This window comes from Aedes albopictus, chromosome 1, assembly GCF_035046485.1.
Source record: "Aedes albopictus strain Foshan chromosome 1, AalbF5, whole genome shotgun sequence".
In the NCBI taxonomy this organism is placed as follows: Eukaryota; Metazoa; Arthropoda; class Insecta; order Diptera; family Culicidae; genus Aedes; species Aedes albopictus.
Window position 1 is genome coordinate 198,017,836 of NC_085136.1, and position 18,981 is coordinate 198,036,816.

At 40.1% G+C, this 18,981-nt stretch overlaps 1 protein-coding gene across 5 annotated transcripts in view; it reads right to left on the minus strand.

The window, feature by feature from the left end:
• Positions 1–831: 831 nt before the first annotated feature.
• The window catches only part of LOC109430201 (uncharacterized), a 91,256-nt gene continuing 73,106 nt past the window's right edge, over positions 832–18,981 (minus strand). For 3 of the 5 annotated variants that reach the window (XR_009996365.1, XR_009996364.1, XR_009996363.1), the window contains one exon: positions 832–7,443. Coding sequence is in view for 2 of the 5 variants with exons in the window: in XM_062846096.1 (XP_062702080.1) it covers positions 15,068–15,212 (145 nt within the window). In the remaining 3 variants the exon portion in view is untranslated. Of the gene's footprint in view, positions 7,444–13,699; positions 15,213–18,981 lie in introns of those variants that run through there. The other 2 variants (XM_062846096.1, XM_062846095.1) reach the window with 2 other exon arrangements.

The window sequence follows — 18,981 nt, forward strand, 5'->3', positions numbered from 1 at the left end:
TGAAGTTTCAAAAATAAAAAGTAACTTTGTCCGGAAGATTTTTGAAAAAAGAATCATAAATTGTATTATTTAGAACAGCATTTGAACCAATTTAAATTGGATCATATATTTTATATGGTGAATCATTTTTGGTGATGAATGATTAATGATTGATTAATATTTTTTCTTATGATTATGATTACTGATTAATGATTAGATTGCAAAAACAGTGTGATTAAGATTAATGATTAATGAATAAATAAGACTTTTTTGTGATTATGATTAGTGATTTTGATTAATCTTAATCATTAATCATTAATCATTATTAAATTTATGATTAATCATTAACGCTAGAAGTTCTATAGCCGAGGCCCATATAGCCGAGGCGGTAAACGCACGGGTATTCAGCATGACCATGCTGAGGGTGACGGGTTCGATTCCCGGTCGGTCCAGGATCTTTTCGTAAAGGAAATTTCCTTGACTTCCTTGGGCATAGAGTATCTTCGTGCCTGCCACACGATATACACATGCAAAATGGTCATTGGCAGAGGAAGCTCTCAGTTAAAAACTGTGGAAGTGCTCATTGAACACTAAGCTGAGAAGCAGGCTTTGTCCCAGTGAGGACGTTACGCCAACAAGAGGAGGAGAGGAGCTAGAAGTTCTAGTGAAATTGATCACTCGGGTGAAGTTGATCGTAGGAGATCCAATTTTATTTGTTACATACAGGGTGTTAGGTTCGCGAGTGCAAACTTTTCAAAGGGTGATAGAGGACCATAAATGGTGAAAAAAAATTGTGCTACGCATATGGTCAAATCTCAACCGTTACGTAGTTATTGAACTTCCCATGTTATTGTTCCCATGACTCTTATTGCCTTAACTGGCTATAACTTCAAAATGGTCGAACTTATCGCAGTTTTTTGCCCTTATTCGAAAGATTATTGATTTTTCTATCAAATGACTTCTTTGAATCAAATGGTTTAGTTAAATCACTAAGTTTTATTAAGGCAAATGGCTCAAAAGTAGTGTGTTTTAATTTGTTTTTGTCAATTATCTTTAAAACTTTTGTAATAAATTAAAATTCTTTCTTCGGCAAAGTTGTGGTCCCTGTCTCACTCTACAATTCGTTCTTTGACACCAAATTTCTAGCTTTTATCGTTTTCTTGCAATTTCGATTTAAATATGAAAAATTCCACGGAGTCATGTCAGTCGATCCTGAGCGACCATTTCAAAAATATCTGAAACTTTGCACAGTTTTTCAATTTCATATAAATCGCCATTTTTTGATATTAAACCTTCATATTCACTCACGACTAACTTTTCAAAAGGGTGTATGCGAAAATAGTTCTAAAATATTCTAAAAGCTGTACAGCAAAAACGGATTGTTCGATTGTTATAAATTTTTCAGCAAAGTTAGATAACTAAATGATGATTCCTTAGAAAATATACACTGTAAAAAATTTCTTTTTCTACTTTGAAAAAATATGATATTTGTCACAAAAACTCAAATATCTCAAAACCCTATCTTTTTACCAACTTCAATTTTTTAGGGGAAATGGCCCATTATATCAGCTATCTACCATAAAATTTTGGTGATGGTAAACTGATAAACAAAAAAGTTATGACATTTCAAACATTTCACAATTTTTACATTTAGTAACAAAAAATTTTTTTTTCTGTGTAAATTATTTCGAGAATTATATTTTGATGCTGATTTTATTGTAAAGGCTACCGCCTGAATTAAACAAGTTGTTTTCATGATACTTTAGTTTGATTATTCGTAATTACTATAGTATCTATTTGAAACTTAGACGCGATCCAGTGTTGTGATCAAAAATATTGAGATTGTCATACTTTTTATTGTACGTGACTGGTGAAAAAATCCCTTGATAGTGTTGAAAAGCTGTTGATTATAAGAAAAATGGAATTGAATTTATTTTCAAGACAAAAGCTGTATAATAAAAGTTTTTTATACGCGTATACGTCTAGTTTATCCGCAAAAAAAATCCCTCTTACACACTTATTTCTGAATTGCCTGTTCGGTACTTTTTTGGCGAGATTATAACAGCAGTACGATCTCGGTAGTTTCGGTAATCGATTTTACTGAGGCTCAGTAAAACAACTGTCAAAATCGTATGGAAAAAGTAAACAATGCATTTTTGCTGAACGAGTTCGGTGCTCAGCAGTTTTAATCTCGTCAAAAAATTACCGAACTCGGTAATCAAAATTAAGTGTGTAGAGAACAGACTTTATGATCGGAAGAATGCGAGTAACTTCAACAACAACAAATGCATAAGAGGTACATACCACAGACAAACAGATGAAACGCCTAGAACAATTTTAGTGAAAATTCATCGCCCAGTTCACACTATCACCACCTGGTGGAAATGTTTCACGAAACACTGCGTTGTGCAATATCGTCATCAGAAGGCGCTAGTGTGAAACGTCAAACGCAAAGAAAAACGATGGGCGCTCTTCTTGTTATGAAAGCCACAACCAAGATTCAAAATGATCGTTGAAGGCGTGGTCAATGAAAATTTCGCCAGTGTTACGTTTGTTTGTCTGTATACATACCTGACAATGCTCACGAAAAAAACAAAAAAATACTACCGCTATGAATATTAAAAATTGTATAGTATTTTTTTTTCTTCAGCCACCAACACCAAACAAGTAAGTTAAAATTAATAAGTGATTTTGTTTATTATAATCTAACGAACAAGATGAACAGTCGCTTTCTCAAAGGTCTTCAACTAAACGCTCTCTTGTAGACCGTTTGATGAAAAAAAATGTTCAAAAGAGTTACGAAATCTCACCGAAAGCACCATAGATAAACTGAAAGAGACTGGTTATGCCCAAATGTCCACATTGTGTACAAAATTACGCATTTGCACGTCCTGCCGTCTAAAATTTGACAAACGAGCCATCTGTATATCATCGGTAAAGCAGGGCGCAGGAAGTTCGAAAACGACAACAACTGAGAAATTGCCATCAGCGACATCTGTTTAAACAATTTAATTACGCCCCTTTTCAAAAATGCCCTGTAATATTCTTCAACATCTATACCCATTTCAATATTTTTAACGTTGCAAAACACGCTTTCAACATTCATCTTGAAGAAGAGGGAAAACACTTGTCCTCAAATGTAACAGCAAATTAATGAATAAACGACTAATGCGCGGAGGGCGTGATAAAATCGGAACATTACGGTACATAGTATATTATATGTATATATAATATATAATAAAAACAACTTGTTTTACTCACGCAAGGCCATTAACAATAAAATCAGCATCAAACTTCAATTTCCGGCCGAAATAATTTACACCAAAAAAAATTATTACTAAATGTGAAAATTGTGAAATGTTTGAATTGTCATAATTTTTTTGTTTATTTTCATGGTAGATTGCTAATACAATGGACCGTTTTCTCTAAAAAATGACGTTGGTAAAAAGATAGGGTTTTGAGATATTTGAGTTTTTGTGACAAAAATGATATTTTTTAATGTTAAAAAAGATTTTTTTCACAGTGTATATTTTCTTAGGAATCGCCATTTAGTAATCTAACTTTGCTGAACAATAAAATCAGCATCAAATCGCGATTCCCGGCCGAAATAATTTACACAGATAATTTTTTTTTACTAAATGTAAAAATTGTGAAATTTTTGAAATGTTATAACTTTTTTGTTTATCAGTTTACCATCACCAAATTTTTATGGTAGATTGCTAATACAATGGACCGTTTTCCCTAAAAAATTCAAGTTGGTAAAAAGATAGGGTTTTGAGATATTTGAGTTTTTGTGACAAAAATGATGTTTTTCAATGATAAAATAGATTTTTTTTCACAGTGTATATTTTCTTAGAAATCACCATTTAGCTATCTTTGCTGAAAAATTCATAACAATCGAACAATCCGTTTTTGCTGTGCATATTTTTGAATATTTTTGAACCATTTTCACATACACCCTTTTGAAAAGTTAGTCGTGGCTCTAAATAAAAATTTGATATCGAAAAATGGCGATTTAGATGGAACTGAAAAACTGTGCAAAGTTTCAGTTCAATAGAAAATCATGAATTAAAAATTTTCCTTAATTTTGATGCTGTTGCTTGGAATCGCTCATATGCGGCACAGTGGGCAAAAAAGTGCTTTACCTTGACAGTTGCAAATTAATGATCTGAAATGTGATGTTTAGAACGAAATTGCAAAAACACGATGAGAGATAGAAGTTTGATGTCAAAGAACGAATTGTAGAGTGAGAAAGGAGCCACAACTTTGCCTTAGAAAAAAAAATATTAGGCATTTTTCAAAGATAATTGACAAAAGCAAATAAAACACACTACTTTTGAGCTATTTGCTCTAGAAAACTTAGTTATCCCTCTAATACCCAACCCCGCCTTTAGACGGGGTATAGTTTGAACATTTTTGTAATTTTTGTTTCGTGGAAAATAAAAATTTTTGTATTTTGGGCTGATATTTAGAACTGTTCTGTATATCTCAAAATGGTTTTTGGTGTATTTAAAAACGTATTAACATTTTTTTTTAATCATTGAAAAATAGATGTTTTATTCACCTTTCAGAAGTCATTGTTTATTCTGTATTGATTCGCTGCAATTAACATATTTTAAATTTTTTTCAAATCAGTCTATCCTAGTTTAATAGTTTAAGGGAGTCGAATACACTCTAAAATTATTTTCCTTAAAATTACACGGAAAACAAAATTTTCCATGAAAAAAAATTAAAATAAAAATAATTCAACAATAATCATAAAATCTCAAAATGTTTCCGTCTCAAAAAATCTGTACCCCAAATGAGCTTCCAGGAAAAATATAAAAGTGTGGGGATGATCAAAAATAAAAATTAGAAAAATCAAAAACCGAAGTTCACGAAATCGAGAATTGAAAAGAATCATCTTCCAAAACATGTTTAAATCGATTTCAGATGACGAAAAATGATATTTAGATCAAAATCAAATTAGAGGGTAATTAGGGTAAGTAGAGGGTATTAGAGGGTTATTTAACTTAACCAATCGATTCAAAGATGCCATTTATTCTATTTATTTCTATTCTATTCTAGTGCTTGCACAGCCAGTATTGAAAAGCATCCTGGAAATATCAAAATTTCTTCTGATATTTTATTGTCATTATTAGTATTTGCAGCATATCAGAGATGTAATGTGATACAAACACTAAAACGGCCAGGCCCACTGTGCAGACTAATGGGTTGGGAGATAATTCAAAAAGATGAGGCAATCAGGTTATCCACTTATGAATAACATAATCAACAAACCTTTTTGAATTTATTGAAGGAAGAAACGGGGACAACCGTACCAACCGTTTCGTTTTAGGGGAATGGGGTTTGAACATAAAATCGTTGGGAGTGGCGCAGCTAAGAAGGTTAATGCACACTCCGTTATAGTTGGCGTCTGTTATTCTGGGATGGGGCACAGGCATTTGTCCATGTGTCCTGGCCTTAAAGCCTAGGCTTAAGCGCCATTACTAGCACTCTGAAACGAAATAGACAAAATGCAGGTTCCTAGACCCTTTGAAATTGCGCGTTACTGATAACATTAAAATAAATCAATATGTGTGAAACTAAAAAGTATTACCAAGAAATTTAAATTACATTTCTCGCACAGGATTATTAGGTACAATAAATATATGATAAAAGGAACATTTTCACCCAGTATCATTGATGAACAGCCACAGCATCCAGAAACAACTGCTCAGTTCTGCATAAGGAATGTCGAGTCGTTCCGAAATAAGATCCCGAGTATCAAGTTTGGGTTTAGTAATTGCAAACCCCACAATTTTACTTCGTTTTAGTGTTGAAAAAGCTAGGTTTGCACAAACATCGTTTCACTGACGAAAGGAGTTGAGGCTTTTCATTTTTCACACGTTATACGTAAAAACACCAAACCCAATTCTCTTGGTGACACAGCGCACACAGAATCACATCTTAATTTGCACCACTTCAGATCTCTTTTCCGTTTGCATCACTCGAAGGAATTACGGCGATGACATAGTGCCGCTTCAAAGTGAGAGTGAAAGTGCGCGTCCATAGGATTTTCGTGAATTTGCTATTGTTGATATTCTTCTTTGCGGCTTCGCACACGCGCACTCCCACTCTCACGCGTAACTATAACGGCACCCTTAGAACACCAGGAATTGATTTGATAAGTCGGGAACATTCGATACAAAAACACTAATACAGCCATCACTTGTGAATTATTGCCTGGAAGGTGTACCGCAACTAAATTAAAATTACGATCGCCGAAATAAAAGATCCGCGAATACACGACAGGAAAAACCTAATTTTCATTTCCTAAACACTTCGGTAAAACTAACTGAATGGCATAATACCAAGCCATTTTACTCCAGCCGAAAATCACACGGAAACGAGAAAACGCGTGACAGAAACTTCGAATGAACCGTTCGCACGCACGGATTGCTGCGATCTCTGAGCCAGCTATTCCACTCATCGATTCAAAGATGCCATTTGATAGAAAACTCAATAATCTTTCGAATAAGGGTCAAAAAGCTGTGATAAGTTTGACCATTTTTAGCCAGTTAAGACAATGAGAGTCAAAAACATGGGAAGTTCAATAACTACGTAACGGTTGAGATTTGACCGTAGAACTTTTTTTTTCACCATTTATGGTCCTCTATCACCCTTTGAAAAGTTTGCACTCAGGAACCTAACACCCTGTATAACGCATTAAACTTAAAACAAGAAGTGAAAAATGACCGTTATCTGACTCAAAAATTATGGAATGATAAGTTAACAAGTTTTATGGCTAATTAGTTACGTATTTCTGTATTAAAGTTGATATTTTCTCAAACTGCGAGATAAGCGATATAGAAAGACACGTTAAAACATTCCTTGCCGTAGCAGTATCGCACATGCAATGAACATTTCAATGAATGTTTCTAGCTGGCAAATATTCGTTAAACCCGATTTCGTCATTAAGGATTCTACAAATATTCAAAGTTATACATGAAAGTGTAATTTTCGTAAGTTATTACCGTAAAATGGGGTATGGCAGATATTACCAAACCATAATAATTAGCGGATACCACAACCACCCATAAATTATTATAGATCTTGAAGCACATTTGAATTCGATTCCCGATCATAGTAGCAATACGGTTATGTGGTATCCCGCAGCAACCAGAATTTTCACTTTGTGACTGAGTTTGTAATTAGCTTTCAAATAAAACATACACTTTGCAAAAGCACGTGTACAAGTGAATTCCAACAAGTATGTGGATGCATTTGATGCATTGGACTATGCCTTGCTTCTGCTTTTCGGATATTTGAAATTTATTTTCATTTTCTTCTCATTTTATACCAGTTTATTTCATTTTTGCGATTGCTGTAATCGCTGTGATCCGGCCCACCATCGCCATTGCGGGAATTGACGATGTAATCCGGCTATGATACGCCACAAACGGCCCTTATGACGGAAGATATCTGTAAGAAAAACAAAATAATTATTTTCATTGAAATCATCAGCAAGGTATAGAGACGTTTCGAAACAGCTGTTTTTCGAATGTTTCCGGTTTTTAAGTTCGGCCCACTGGTTCATTTATTTACATTTTTGTTAGTATCAATATCCGTAGACCATGGGAATGTTTTTCATCTGCAGCTCGAGCGATCGTTACATGCCACATTAGAAACCGAAAATTTCTGCCAGCAAACATCTGATTGGCACTCATCACGGATTAGAATGCAAAGCATGTATAATTAAAGTAATTGGTGATCATGCAAATGTATTCACTAAGTTTCATTCCCTATGCACATTAACCTAACTAACATTTTTAGTACTTTAAGCTTCAGTATTTTGCTTGCTGCTGTGTAACAACCGAATTGAAGCAGTCAACGCTGAATAAAAGGGAAGCTGAAATATGAACAATAATATAATATGTTTTATACAGGGTGTTAGGTTCATGAGTGCAAACTTTTTAAAGGGTGATAGAGGACCATAAATGGTGAAAAAAAATGTTCTACGCATATGGTCAAATCTCAACCGTTACGTAGTTATTGAACTCCCCATGTTTTTGACTCTTATTGCCTTAACTGGCTATAACTTTAAAATGCTCAAACTTAACGCAGTTTTTTTTTACCCTTATTCGAAAGATTATTGAATTTTATATCAAATGGCATCTTTGAATCGATTGGTTTAGTTAAATAACTTAGCTTTCTAAGGCCATATGCGTAGAACAATTTTTTTCACCATTCATGGTCCTCTATCACCCTTTAAAAAGTTTGCACTCAGGAACCTAAAACCCTGTATTTTTCAAACTACCCTATTAGTTCGCAAATGTGTGGCCCGATACGGAAAAATGTGCATTTGTAGGGTTCTGCTAACAGTTGTCCCTATTATGTCACCCAACGTAAGACACGATGCATTTGTAGTTTTCCGCATAATTTCATCTGTTACAAATTTCATCATCCAAAGTTACTCAAATATTAGTTTGAGAGGCTTCAGTTTGAATACTTAGGTGGTACAGTTCATGGATAAATTAGCCTAGAATTGTGCGTGTGCAGAATTGGTCATGACTGGAATGATTGGCATGTGTTAAATGAGAAGTCTCCATTTGACATCCTTTGTACATTTGAGTGTTCCTTCGCAAACTTTGCGTACCTATTTAGGCATCCCTGCTCAATAGACTTGGGAGCCTGTACCGTATTCCGGGGTAACATTGACCACAATTTTCGATCTTTCATGAATAATTCTCTCGTTGAAGCAAACTATACATGTTTTACATTTTTGAAACAAGTACTGGCCCTCAAAGTATGTGTTAAGCTACTCGAAAAAGTATTGAGAAACTTTAACACATGTTTAAATAGGCTTTTTAATCTAATTTTTGATATTGTTGATTTGGGGTAACATTGATCATGTCATTGATCAATGTTCGTTAATGTTGAAAATACCCTTACTTACTAAATTTGGGGTTTCAAATATGTTGTCCAAATTCTTACAAGTTATGAAGGTACCATCAAATTCAAGATAAAACTGAATCAATAATACTTCTCCATAATGCACGGTTCGTGGCTGCCGTTCTCCATCCTCGGTCGCGCCCGATGCTCGCCAAGTCGCGCTAAGCCAGATCCGCCCATCGTGCTTTCTACGCTCCACGCCTTCATTTACCAACCGGATCTGTCGCGAACACCAAGTTTACAGGGCTGTTTTCCGGTATTCTTGCAACATGCCCTGCCTATCGCATCCTTCCGGCTTTGGCCACCTTCTGGATGCTGGGTTCGCCGTAAAGTTCAGCGAGCTCGTGATTTATCCTTCTCTGCCACACACCATTCTCCTGCACACCGCCGAAGATCGTCATTAGCACGCGTCGCTCGAAAACTTCGAGTGCTTGCAGGTCCTCCTCGTGCATGGTCCATGTCTCGTGTCCGTAGAGGACCACCGGTCTTATTTTCGTTTTATACATGGTGCATTTGATGCGTGGGTATATCTATTTAGACCTCAGGTAATTCTGGAGCCCGTAGTAGGCCCGACTTCCGCTGATGATGCGCCTTCGTATTTTACGACTCACGTTGTTGTCAGTCGTCAGTTAGGACCCGAGACGAATTCTTCCACCACCTCGAAGGTACCCCCGTCTATCGTAACGTTACTACCCCGACGGATCCACTCAAATTCGGTTCCACCTACCAGCATGTAGGTACTTTGTTTTTAAGGCATTCACAATCAGTCCGACATTTGCTGCTTTGGGTTTCAAGCGGGTGTACAGCTCTGCCACCATGTCACACAAATTGTCCGGATTTTGTGAAAATCGTTCCCCGGCTGTTGAGCCTGGCTCGTCGCATCACTCCTCCCAGAGCGATGTTGAAGAGAAGTCATGAGAGTCCATCATCTTGTCACAGTCCCATGCGAGATTCGAATGAATTGGATAGTTCACCCGAAATCATTACGCAGTTTTGCGTATCGTCCATCGTTGGTTTAATCAGTCTAGTCAGCTTCCCAGGAAATCCGTTTTCGTCCATAATTCTCCAATCTCCATAGCTCTGCGCGGTCGATACTGTCGTATGCCGCTTTGAAGTCGATGAACAGGTGATGCGTTGGGACACAGTATTCACGGCATTTCTGGAGGATTTGCCGTACGGTGAAAATCTGGTCCGTTGTCGACCGGCCGTCGATCAAGCCGGCTTGATAACTTCCCACGAACTCATTCGTTTTAAGTGACAGACGACGGAAGATGATCTGGGATAGCACTTTGTAGGCAGCATTTAAAATAGTGATCGTTCTAAAGTTCTCACATTCCAAATGATCGCCTTTCTTGAGAATGGGACAGATAACCCCTTCCTTACACTCCTCTGGTAGCTGTTCGGTTTCCCAGATACTGACTATCAGCCGGTGCTAACAGGTGGCCAACTTTTCAGGGCCAGCTGAGATACCATCCTTACCAGCTGCTTTGTTGGTTTTGAGGTGGTGAATGGCATCCTTAACTTCCCTCAGCGTGAGAGTTGGTTCATTTCCGTCCTTCGCTGCACCGGCATTGTCGTTACCTTCGTTACCGTGGTCTCCCGTGCCTACGTTCTCCACGCCATTCAGGTGCTGATCGAAGTGCTGCATCCACTTTTCGATCACCTCGCGTCCATCCGTCAAGAGGTCTCCGTCCTTATCCCTGCATATTTCGGCTCGCGGCACGAAGCCGTTGCGGGATGCGTTGAGCTCCTGGTAGAACTTCTGTGTTTCTTGGGAACGGCACAGCAGTTCCATTTCTTTGCACTACGCTTCGTCCAGGCGGCGTTTTTTCTCCACAAAGAGGCGGGCCTGCTGATTCCGCTTCTGTTTGTAACGTTCCGCGTTCTGTCGGGTCCCTTGCTGCAGCACTATCGCTCACGCTGCGTTCTTCTCCTCCAAAACCGTTCTGCAATCTTCGTCGAACCATTCGTTCTGTCGATCTCGTTCCACGTACACTAAATTCTGTTTTTACGCGATTTTTTGTTCCGCGTAAAAAAATCGTGTAAAAAAAGTTTTCAAAACTTTTTTTATCGGATCATCCTATAATTTTGACAGGGTATCAAGGATGATAAGAGAGATCTTTGGTAGAAATTTGAGCCCCATCGGAAGTAAATTGCGACCAGGAGAGAAGAATCTTTCCAAAAACACATCGCGTAATTTCGAGAAAATCGTGTAAAAAAAAATCGTGTAAAATAAAACCGCATAAAAAAAGATCGTGTAAAAAAAGAATTTAGTGTACCCGATGATGCTCTCGGATACGTCGTTGATAGCTGCTTTCACTGTACGATAGGTCCTAACGTCGATAATGCCGGAGAAGTGCCGTCCGTCAATCAGAACGTGGTCGATTTGATATTCCGTCTGCTGTGGTGATCTCCTTACCTTACCCCTTACCGGTCAGGCTAAGGCCGGGGTGGCCTCTGCTGTACATAGTAGCCGCCTCCATTCCACTCGGTCCATGGCTGTTTGTCTCCAGTTCCGCACTCTGCGTAGGGTCCGCAGATCGTCCTCCACTTGGTCGACCCACCTAGCTCGCTGCGCTCCACGTCGTCTTGTACCGGTCGGATGACTCTCGAGAACCATTTTAGTCGGGTTGCTATCCGACATCCTGATGACGTGACCCGCCCACCGTAGCCTCCCGATTTTCGCGGTATGGACGATGGTTGGTTCTCCCAGCAGCTGATGCAGCTCGTGGTTCATTCGCCTTCTCCAGGTCCCGTCTTCCATCTGCACTCCGCCGTAGATGGTACGCAACACCTTCCGTTCGAAAACTCCAAGGGCGCGTTGGTCCTCTGCACGTATGGTCCATGTTTCGTGCCCATAGAGGTGTGGTGATCTCCAGGTGTAACGATACGGGAGGCTGTGCTGGAAAAAGGTGCTACGAATGGGCATGTTCTTGGAGGCGGCGAAATCGATGAGGCGTAGGCCATTTTCGTTCGTCAGCTGGTGGACGCTGAACTCTCCGTCGGTCTGAATTCCTCCTCCTGGCCTACCTGAGCGTTTTAATCTCCTGATCTTGACGTCGTAGCTTGGGCAGCGGTCGTACGGTACCAAGTTGGCAATCGCAAGTCCTTTTTGTTCGCTGCAGTCGTTGCCGTTTGGTCTCGGTTCGTATTATTCCGTTGCAGATTTTCCGTTACAATGGATTTTTATGGCTGGTTCGTAGGGCCTGACACTAACCCCCTACTTTTCGAAGGACCATAGTGCACAGTTGAGCTTAGAGTGCTTTCCTGGCACTCGAACTTTGATCAGCCGCCCCTAACATGGGAATCAGACGCTGTTGTGAGCCGCTCCTCCAGGAGAACAGACGCTCAGGTTTGCAGAAGCAAACCCCCTCCCCCTTCCCTGTCAGCATACGACCTAAGTTCCCACCGTGGTTGGTTACCCGATCTTCCCTAAGGTTGCTCGTAGTTTCCAGTCGGTACCACGCGGAGGTAGGGATAGGAGTTACTGAACAGAGGCTAGTGGATCACTTTGGGATCTTAACTGCGCAGCATACCCAGCCTTTACCGTGCCTCCTCATCTCACACAGTATGCAAAATGCATTTTGAAAGAAAATCCAGTATCGAAAGGCTGTGAACATGAACCTAGTGTAAATAATTCATTAAATCAAAAACATATCTCAACATTTAAAAACAGCCGTTTACTAAACTGTGAATAAAATTATCGATTATTATTTCCTAAAATTCTATAAAAAAGCAATGACCCGAATAGATTGACAAAGATGCAAATTATAACAATGACAAGTTCAATCAGGCCCGGATTAAGGATTGTGGAGGCCCCATGGAGGTACAAAATGTAATGAGCAATACAGTATTTCTTTGTTTTTTTAGCAGTACTTGAACCAAAACAAGATTTTTGTAGGGGTCCCTAAAATGTGGGGGCCCGGGGGTCCCTAAAATGATCCGGCCCTGAGTTTAATAGACAATTTTTCACATGCAAATGACCAAAATCCATGACCGAAACATTGTGTAGAATAAAATAAATCGTCAATCCATTAAGACTGAGATAGTCGTTTCAACGCAATAACATATCTTCACATTTTATAAATATTTGGTCAGAAAACTGCAAAATATTATCATGGCACAAAGAACCAGTGCCATTCCATGGTAAGACGATCTATTCGTATTAAACTACCATGTTTGCGCACTTCATTGCATCAATCAGTTGGGTTTCCTTCACTCGACGCCTACCACTGACTGCATAGCCAAAGTAAAGCAAAATTAGACAAGTATATCTAACAAAGCGCAAATATCCTTCCCTTCGTGGTTGCACATCTACATGGTTGCGGCGAAGTGAAGACGGTGTTAGGATCTCTAAGCTGCAGCCATCGTTCTTATATCCACGTAGAGTGGAAACCAACGCTGCTGTCTGTAATTGCAAATCAGTCCTATTTGAAATTCCGGTAACGGTCGACACAGGAACTTTTCTTAACGGAAAACGTCTTTCACAAAATGGTCCAATAACAAAAAACGATCTTAGTCTAAATGCGAAAGTGCTTACAGAACACTCAGTTGAGAAACTTGTTCTATCTCAGTGCGGACGTTACGCCGAGAAAAAAGCAGCAACAAAAATGAGACTGCATCATGACTGCACCCTCGGTGGTGCAAATGGACGACATGAAAGATCTTCATCCTGGGAGATTGTCCCTTCACGCTTTAACCTGTTTCTCGCCTTGGCGCGGCCTCTTTCCCGGGCTGCTTAACATGCTAGTGTTCAATGAGCACTTCCACAGTTATTAACTGAGACATTACCTCTCAATACTCTTTGCCCAAGGAAGTCAACGATTTTTTTTATGAAAAGTTTTTGGACCGACCGGGAATCGAACGTGTCACCTTCAGCATGATCATGCTGAGTCCCACGCCTTTACAGCTGTGGTTATATGGTAAAATCAAAATAACTTTGTCTTCTTATAGTTCTTTATAGAGGTTGCGTTGCCATGCGCCTTTGAGCATATCTCCGCTACGATGCCCTGCAAGTTCCTCTCATTTTATTTTCATTTTTATAGCTCAACATTGAATTCATGAAACACTGAATCAAATATTTGCAGCTACAGCTGTCGGATAGACCCGACGCTCGCCAAATCACACTGCACCTGGGCTGTGCTCCACTCATTCTTGTACCAACCGAATCAGTATCGAACACCAACTTTGCAAGGTCGTTTTTCTGCATACTCTGGCACTAAATCTGGCACAGTACTTATGACAGACATGCGATTAACCGGCGGCAAAGATTTCTGCAGAAGCACTGCATGTTGCTTCATTCCTGGCTGCGGCAGCTCCTTAGGCGTGTGTTTGCAAGGGAAACCAAATGCTTGAGCCAACAGCGAGTTAACCATGCGTTACTAACTCTGAGTGTATTTACAATTGAATAAATTACAACGTCTGAGCAAACAAACACGCTGGCATTACAGTTGGAGGTGGGTACTCTCGATGACTGCCTAGCCTACCTACCTACCTATGCAGCTACCAACACTTGCACTTGGAGAATGTCTTGATATTCGCGCAGCTGGAGCTCTGTGCTTCAAAGGGATGCACCAGAAGCGCTTGTTGGCTTGCAGTTCTGTAAACTATGAGGAAATGCTGCAGTAGTGTTGCTCGTTAGGACTAGGTTACTAGCGGTCTATTTGAATTAATATCCAATATGATGAAAATGGGGTTACTCCGCAAAGCTGCGATAACCACGATTATAATTATTTGGTTTAACTATTAATTGTTACATAATGGATTCATTCCATTTAAATTGGATTGATCTTTACCTTAAGGTGATATCATGCACCCCGAACAATAAAAAACATATCTTTCTCTTTTTTCATTTCATTTTAATCAGTGAACGGAACAGAGCCTGCTCATTAATGTAAGGCCCCCTTTAGATTCCCATTATTTTTTTTACGCTAATTTGGAATAAAAATACTAAATAGTGTTCGACATGCTGTAACATTTTATTTATTGTTTTAATTTGTAGAATACTTTACACTTCATTTTTCTTCCGGTCCATCGAACTAGAAATGTTCATTGGCGATCACTTTCACTAATCTAACTACATGACGGCTGACTTCTAGCTGGTTTCCATGATTCCGTTGTAGAAATATCGTCTCCGGAAGGGATAATCCGTACGTTATCCTGATGGTAACCAAGCACCGAACCAGACGGTGTTCTGCAGAGGCAGAGTAAGTTTCTTTGGTTTCACTGTTGTTGCCGAAAGAGCTAGCACGATCCTGAGCTTGCGCTTCGATCTTCTTTCCCAAAAATTGCGTACCGTTCTGCAATGCAATTCGAAATATTTTAGCGAATTTGACACGATTATGAAATTAATATTATTTACCTGTGATGGGGAACGACCACATAGCGTTGGCACTTGATAATAATCAAATGAATATGAAAAAAAAGCACTTATTATAATTGCACTGATTATTTACGAACTATGAGTAGAACTAATGGCGGTTGGTTGTGCCGGAGCAGACAAAAAAAGACATTTGTCTGTTAACAGTAGAGAAGTGGCGCGAGACTGAGAAATTTAACAAACTGATAACTTAGTTCGATTCAAACCGATATTTTAGTTGTTATTTCTACAACCAAAATATTAGTTCAACTCAAACCGTTATGCCGGTTGAATTCAACTAATATTTCGGTTTGTTTTCTACAGACCATGCCCAAAGTGAACAAACTAATGTTTAGTAAAATCAACTAACGGCTTAGTAGAAAACAACTACCATGTTAGTTAAAAATGACCAAAATTTCAGCTGTTTACACCATTGTGCTGATTAGTAGAAATAACTACCATGGGTGGTTATTTCAAACCAAAACTACAGATCCAAAACAACGGATTTACAGTTTGAATCAACTATTTTATTAGATCACCATTCAACAAACATGTTTGTTGTTTCAAACTACAGTGCTTTTTCTCCGTCTAACGTCCAAAAGCTCAGATGCGCCATAATATCCAGGATTTTATGGCATACATATGCATTTGGGCATTGTGTCGCATCCCATCGCCGGGTTTATTGACACATCTGTGAATTCGGATCATATAAATGCGTCATAAGGCCGGACGGGACGGTAGTTGAATCGTCCGCCATTGCTCTGTTGTTGGTAAGATGCAAATCTCAACTTCTACTTCATATTATTTGCTATAAATTTGATCGTTCATTTGCTCACTTATGGTACACAATCGACTAAAGTTTCAGCTACGTCAGTGCAGTGGAATTTGAAATTTGCATCTTCAAAATCGTGAGGCAAATTGTTAGAAAGAGAGGGAAGATAGGATAAAATACACGTCGTCCCGTGCGGCAATGTCTTTCGGAACTTCTGGCCTCGGACGTTATGACACAGCGCCAGCGACGAAGCCCTCATAGATAATAGACAGCAACTCCTGGGCGGGATATTTACCTGTCGTTCATATCTTCGCCATTTTTCCGGACCCATCCGCGACCCAGTTGCTGTTACCGCCGAGTACTTGGTATCATTAGGTCGGCTCCAGAGGCACGTTCTCCTCCATTTGGGAAATTTGTACCAAGAGTGCTTAGTATAGATCCGCTATGATAGCGTTAACTATCCCCCACTCAGCAATTGCCTGATAAATCAGTTGCTGGGTTGTGTCCTGTGGTTCAGGTTTAGCTATGTTATCAGTACTGTGACTTGTCAGATAAGGCTCGCTTGAGAGCCGGGCATCTTGAACTGTTTGTCGGCTGTTTGCAGGTCACCGATTGCCCAGCACAAATCAAGCACTTGCGAAGGTTTGTGCAGTTTTGTGCCTCATGGCCTGAGCTTATACATACATTGTCAACAAAGCTTGCTCTAGTCTGTGCTTACAGTTTCATGACATGTGTCCCAGTTCCAGACACAAGAAGCAAACCTCTGCAGACTTGTGTATGCCCAGACATACCAACCAGCCTGCCTTGAAATCACATATTTCAACGCAGCGTTCGCAACAAGTAGCTGTGCTAAAGCCATCCGTGTCCCTTTCGGGCCTTTCCGCAGCTGCAGTTGCCACCTGTACATCGTACTATTTCCATGACAAGCTCTTCCGTATTTGTGATCACCTTCAGGTTTTATACCTTGTTCATTTCGGCTAGCCCCACGACTATAACCTGTCAGGGTTGGCGGCTGCTAACTCAGGTGGGCTCACTTACCTTTACCGGAACCAACGATACAAGCGACTGACCCAGTACGAGAGAAATCAAGGACGTTTTCGATGAAATGACATGGCACAAAACGGTGAGTTGATAAGGAGAGCGTCCAACATTGCTCAGGTCCTCACAAGTTCCTATCTCATGCTTCGACGGGTCAAGCGATGACAAAGACCGCCAGTTAAGAGTTGTGTGCTTAGCTGGTAGTGCAACCTGGGCACTGTTGTCCTTCTGACTTCAGTTAGATTGAGGAGGTACGACCCGAGCGTCTGTTCACCAAGGAGGTGCGGCTCAAACAGCGTCTGTTCTGGCATCCAGCGGCTGAGTAAGAAACGCTGCACCACGCCCAGCTAGATCCAAGGTGGTAGCCCCATCAGCGTGGTCGTCCCAGTGTTGGTTGGGACGTTAAACAGAACTGGCACGATGGCCCTCCGGCGAGACAGGAGTGTTGGCGTAGGCCCAATAAGCCACCCGTAAAAATCCCCATTGCGAATAACATAGGAGAAAATACGACTCTATACGGCAAAGACCCACGCGACGAAATAAGGACTACGATTGGAAACTTGGAACATGGAATTGCAAGTCACTAGGTTTCGCAGGATGTGACAGGATTATTTACGACGAACTACATCCCTGCAACTTCGACATCGTGGCGTTGCAGGAACTTTGTTGGACTGGGCAGAAAGTTTGGAAAAGCGGGCATCGAGCGGCTACCTTCTACCAAAGCTGTGGCACCACCAATGAACTGGGAACAGGATTTATAGTGTTGGGCAAGATGCGAACACGTGTGATCGGGTGGCAGCCGAAATATACAGACCGATAATCGGGAGAGACAGCCTGCACGCCGTATCGAATGATAACGGCCAGCGATGCGTAAACTTTGCAGCCTCCCGTGGTATGGTAGTCCGAAGCACCTTCTTGCCCCGCAAAGATGTCCACAAAGCCACCTGGAGATCACCCGACCAACAAACAGAAAATCAAATCGACCACGTTCTAATCGACGGTAAATTCTTCTCGGATATAACCAATGTCCGCACATACCGCAGTGCGAATATAGGTTCGGATCACTACTTAGTCGCTGTATATTGCCCGTGTAGCTGCCGGCTTAGAATAGCACTACGGACCACCAGTTCCGGGGGTAAAAGTCCACCAAACAGGTAACCCCAATCCAAGGTGTCAGGCGACCCGTGATGAGGGATGAATGGTTGAGGGGGTTTCAAAGATGCTCGATCTTTAACGGAGCCCGTAGCGTTGGTAGATCGCCTTTTTGGGTTGCGTTGCGGTGTTAGATCTACCAAACCGAAATCTGGTGTCGTCCTATTTTTCAGTTTTTTAATATGTGTTCTGATAATTATAGGCATTATAGTATTTAGTCCTTGCTACTGGTGTTGTGATGACTTCCAGTCTTTGAATAAAACTAAGTTTACCAACTTTACTTTGCATATAGTTAAAAACGTCACCATCTGAGGCTAAACTCAATGCAAAGGAAATTAAATCGGGTTAGGGATCCATGTATGTACTAACTCTTCGAAGACTGGAAAGTGCTAGTACGCAAGGAACATACTAGAATCCTTATTACTGAACACATGTTCCGTTATTGGAATGGTATTGCTGCTAATGTTAAAACCCGGCTCTTTTACTGGGGAGAATTTAGCGGTAAACAAGGGTGATGCTAGGTTTCCGATGCATGGCCAATTATCAGTGCTCTTGTTTCGTTTTCTATAAGAAAGAAATTTCTAAGAAAGCAAAACAAAAACTGTATCAAAATCGATACTTTATTGCCCTTCAATGGCAATTGAGTAATGCGACATGCACTACACTAAGGATACGGGTAATGTCACAATAGATCTAAAAACTGGTCGCAGTGACAGACCCGAACAGGAATAAAAAAAATATACAGTCG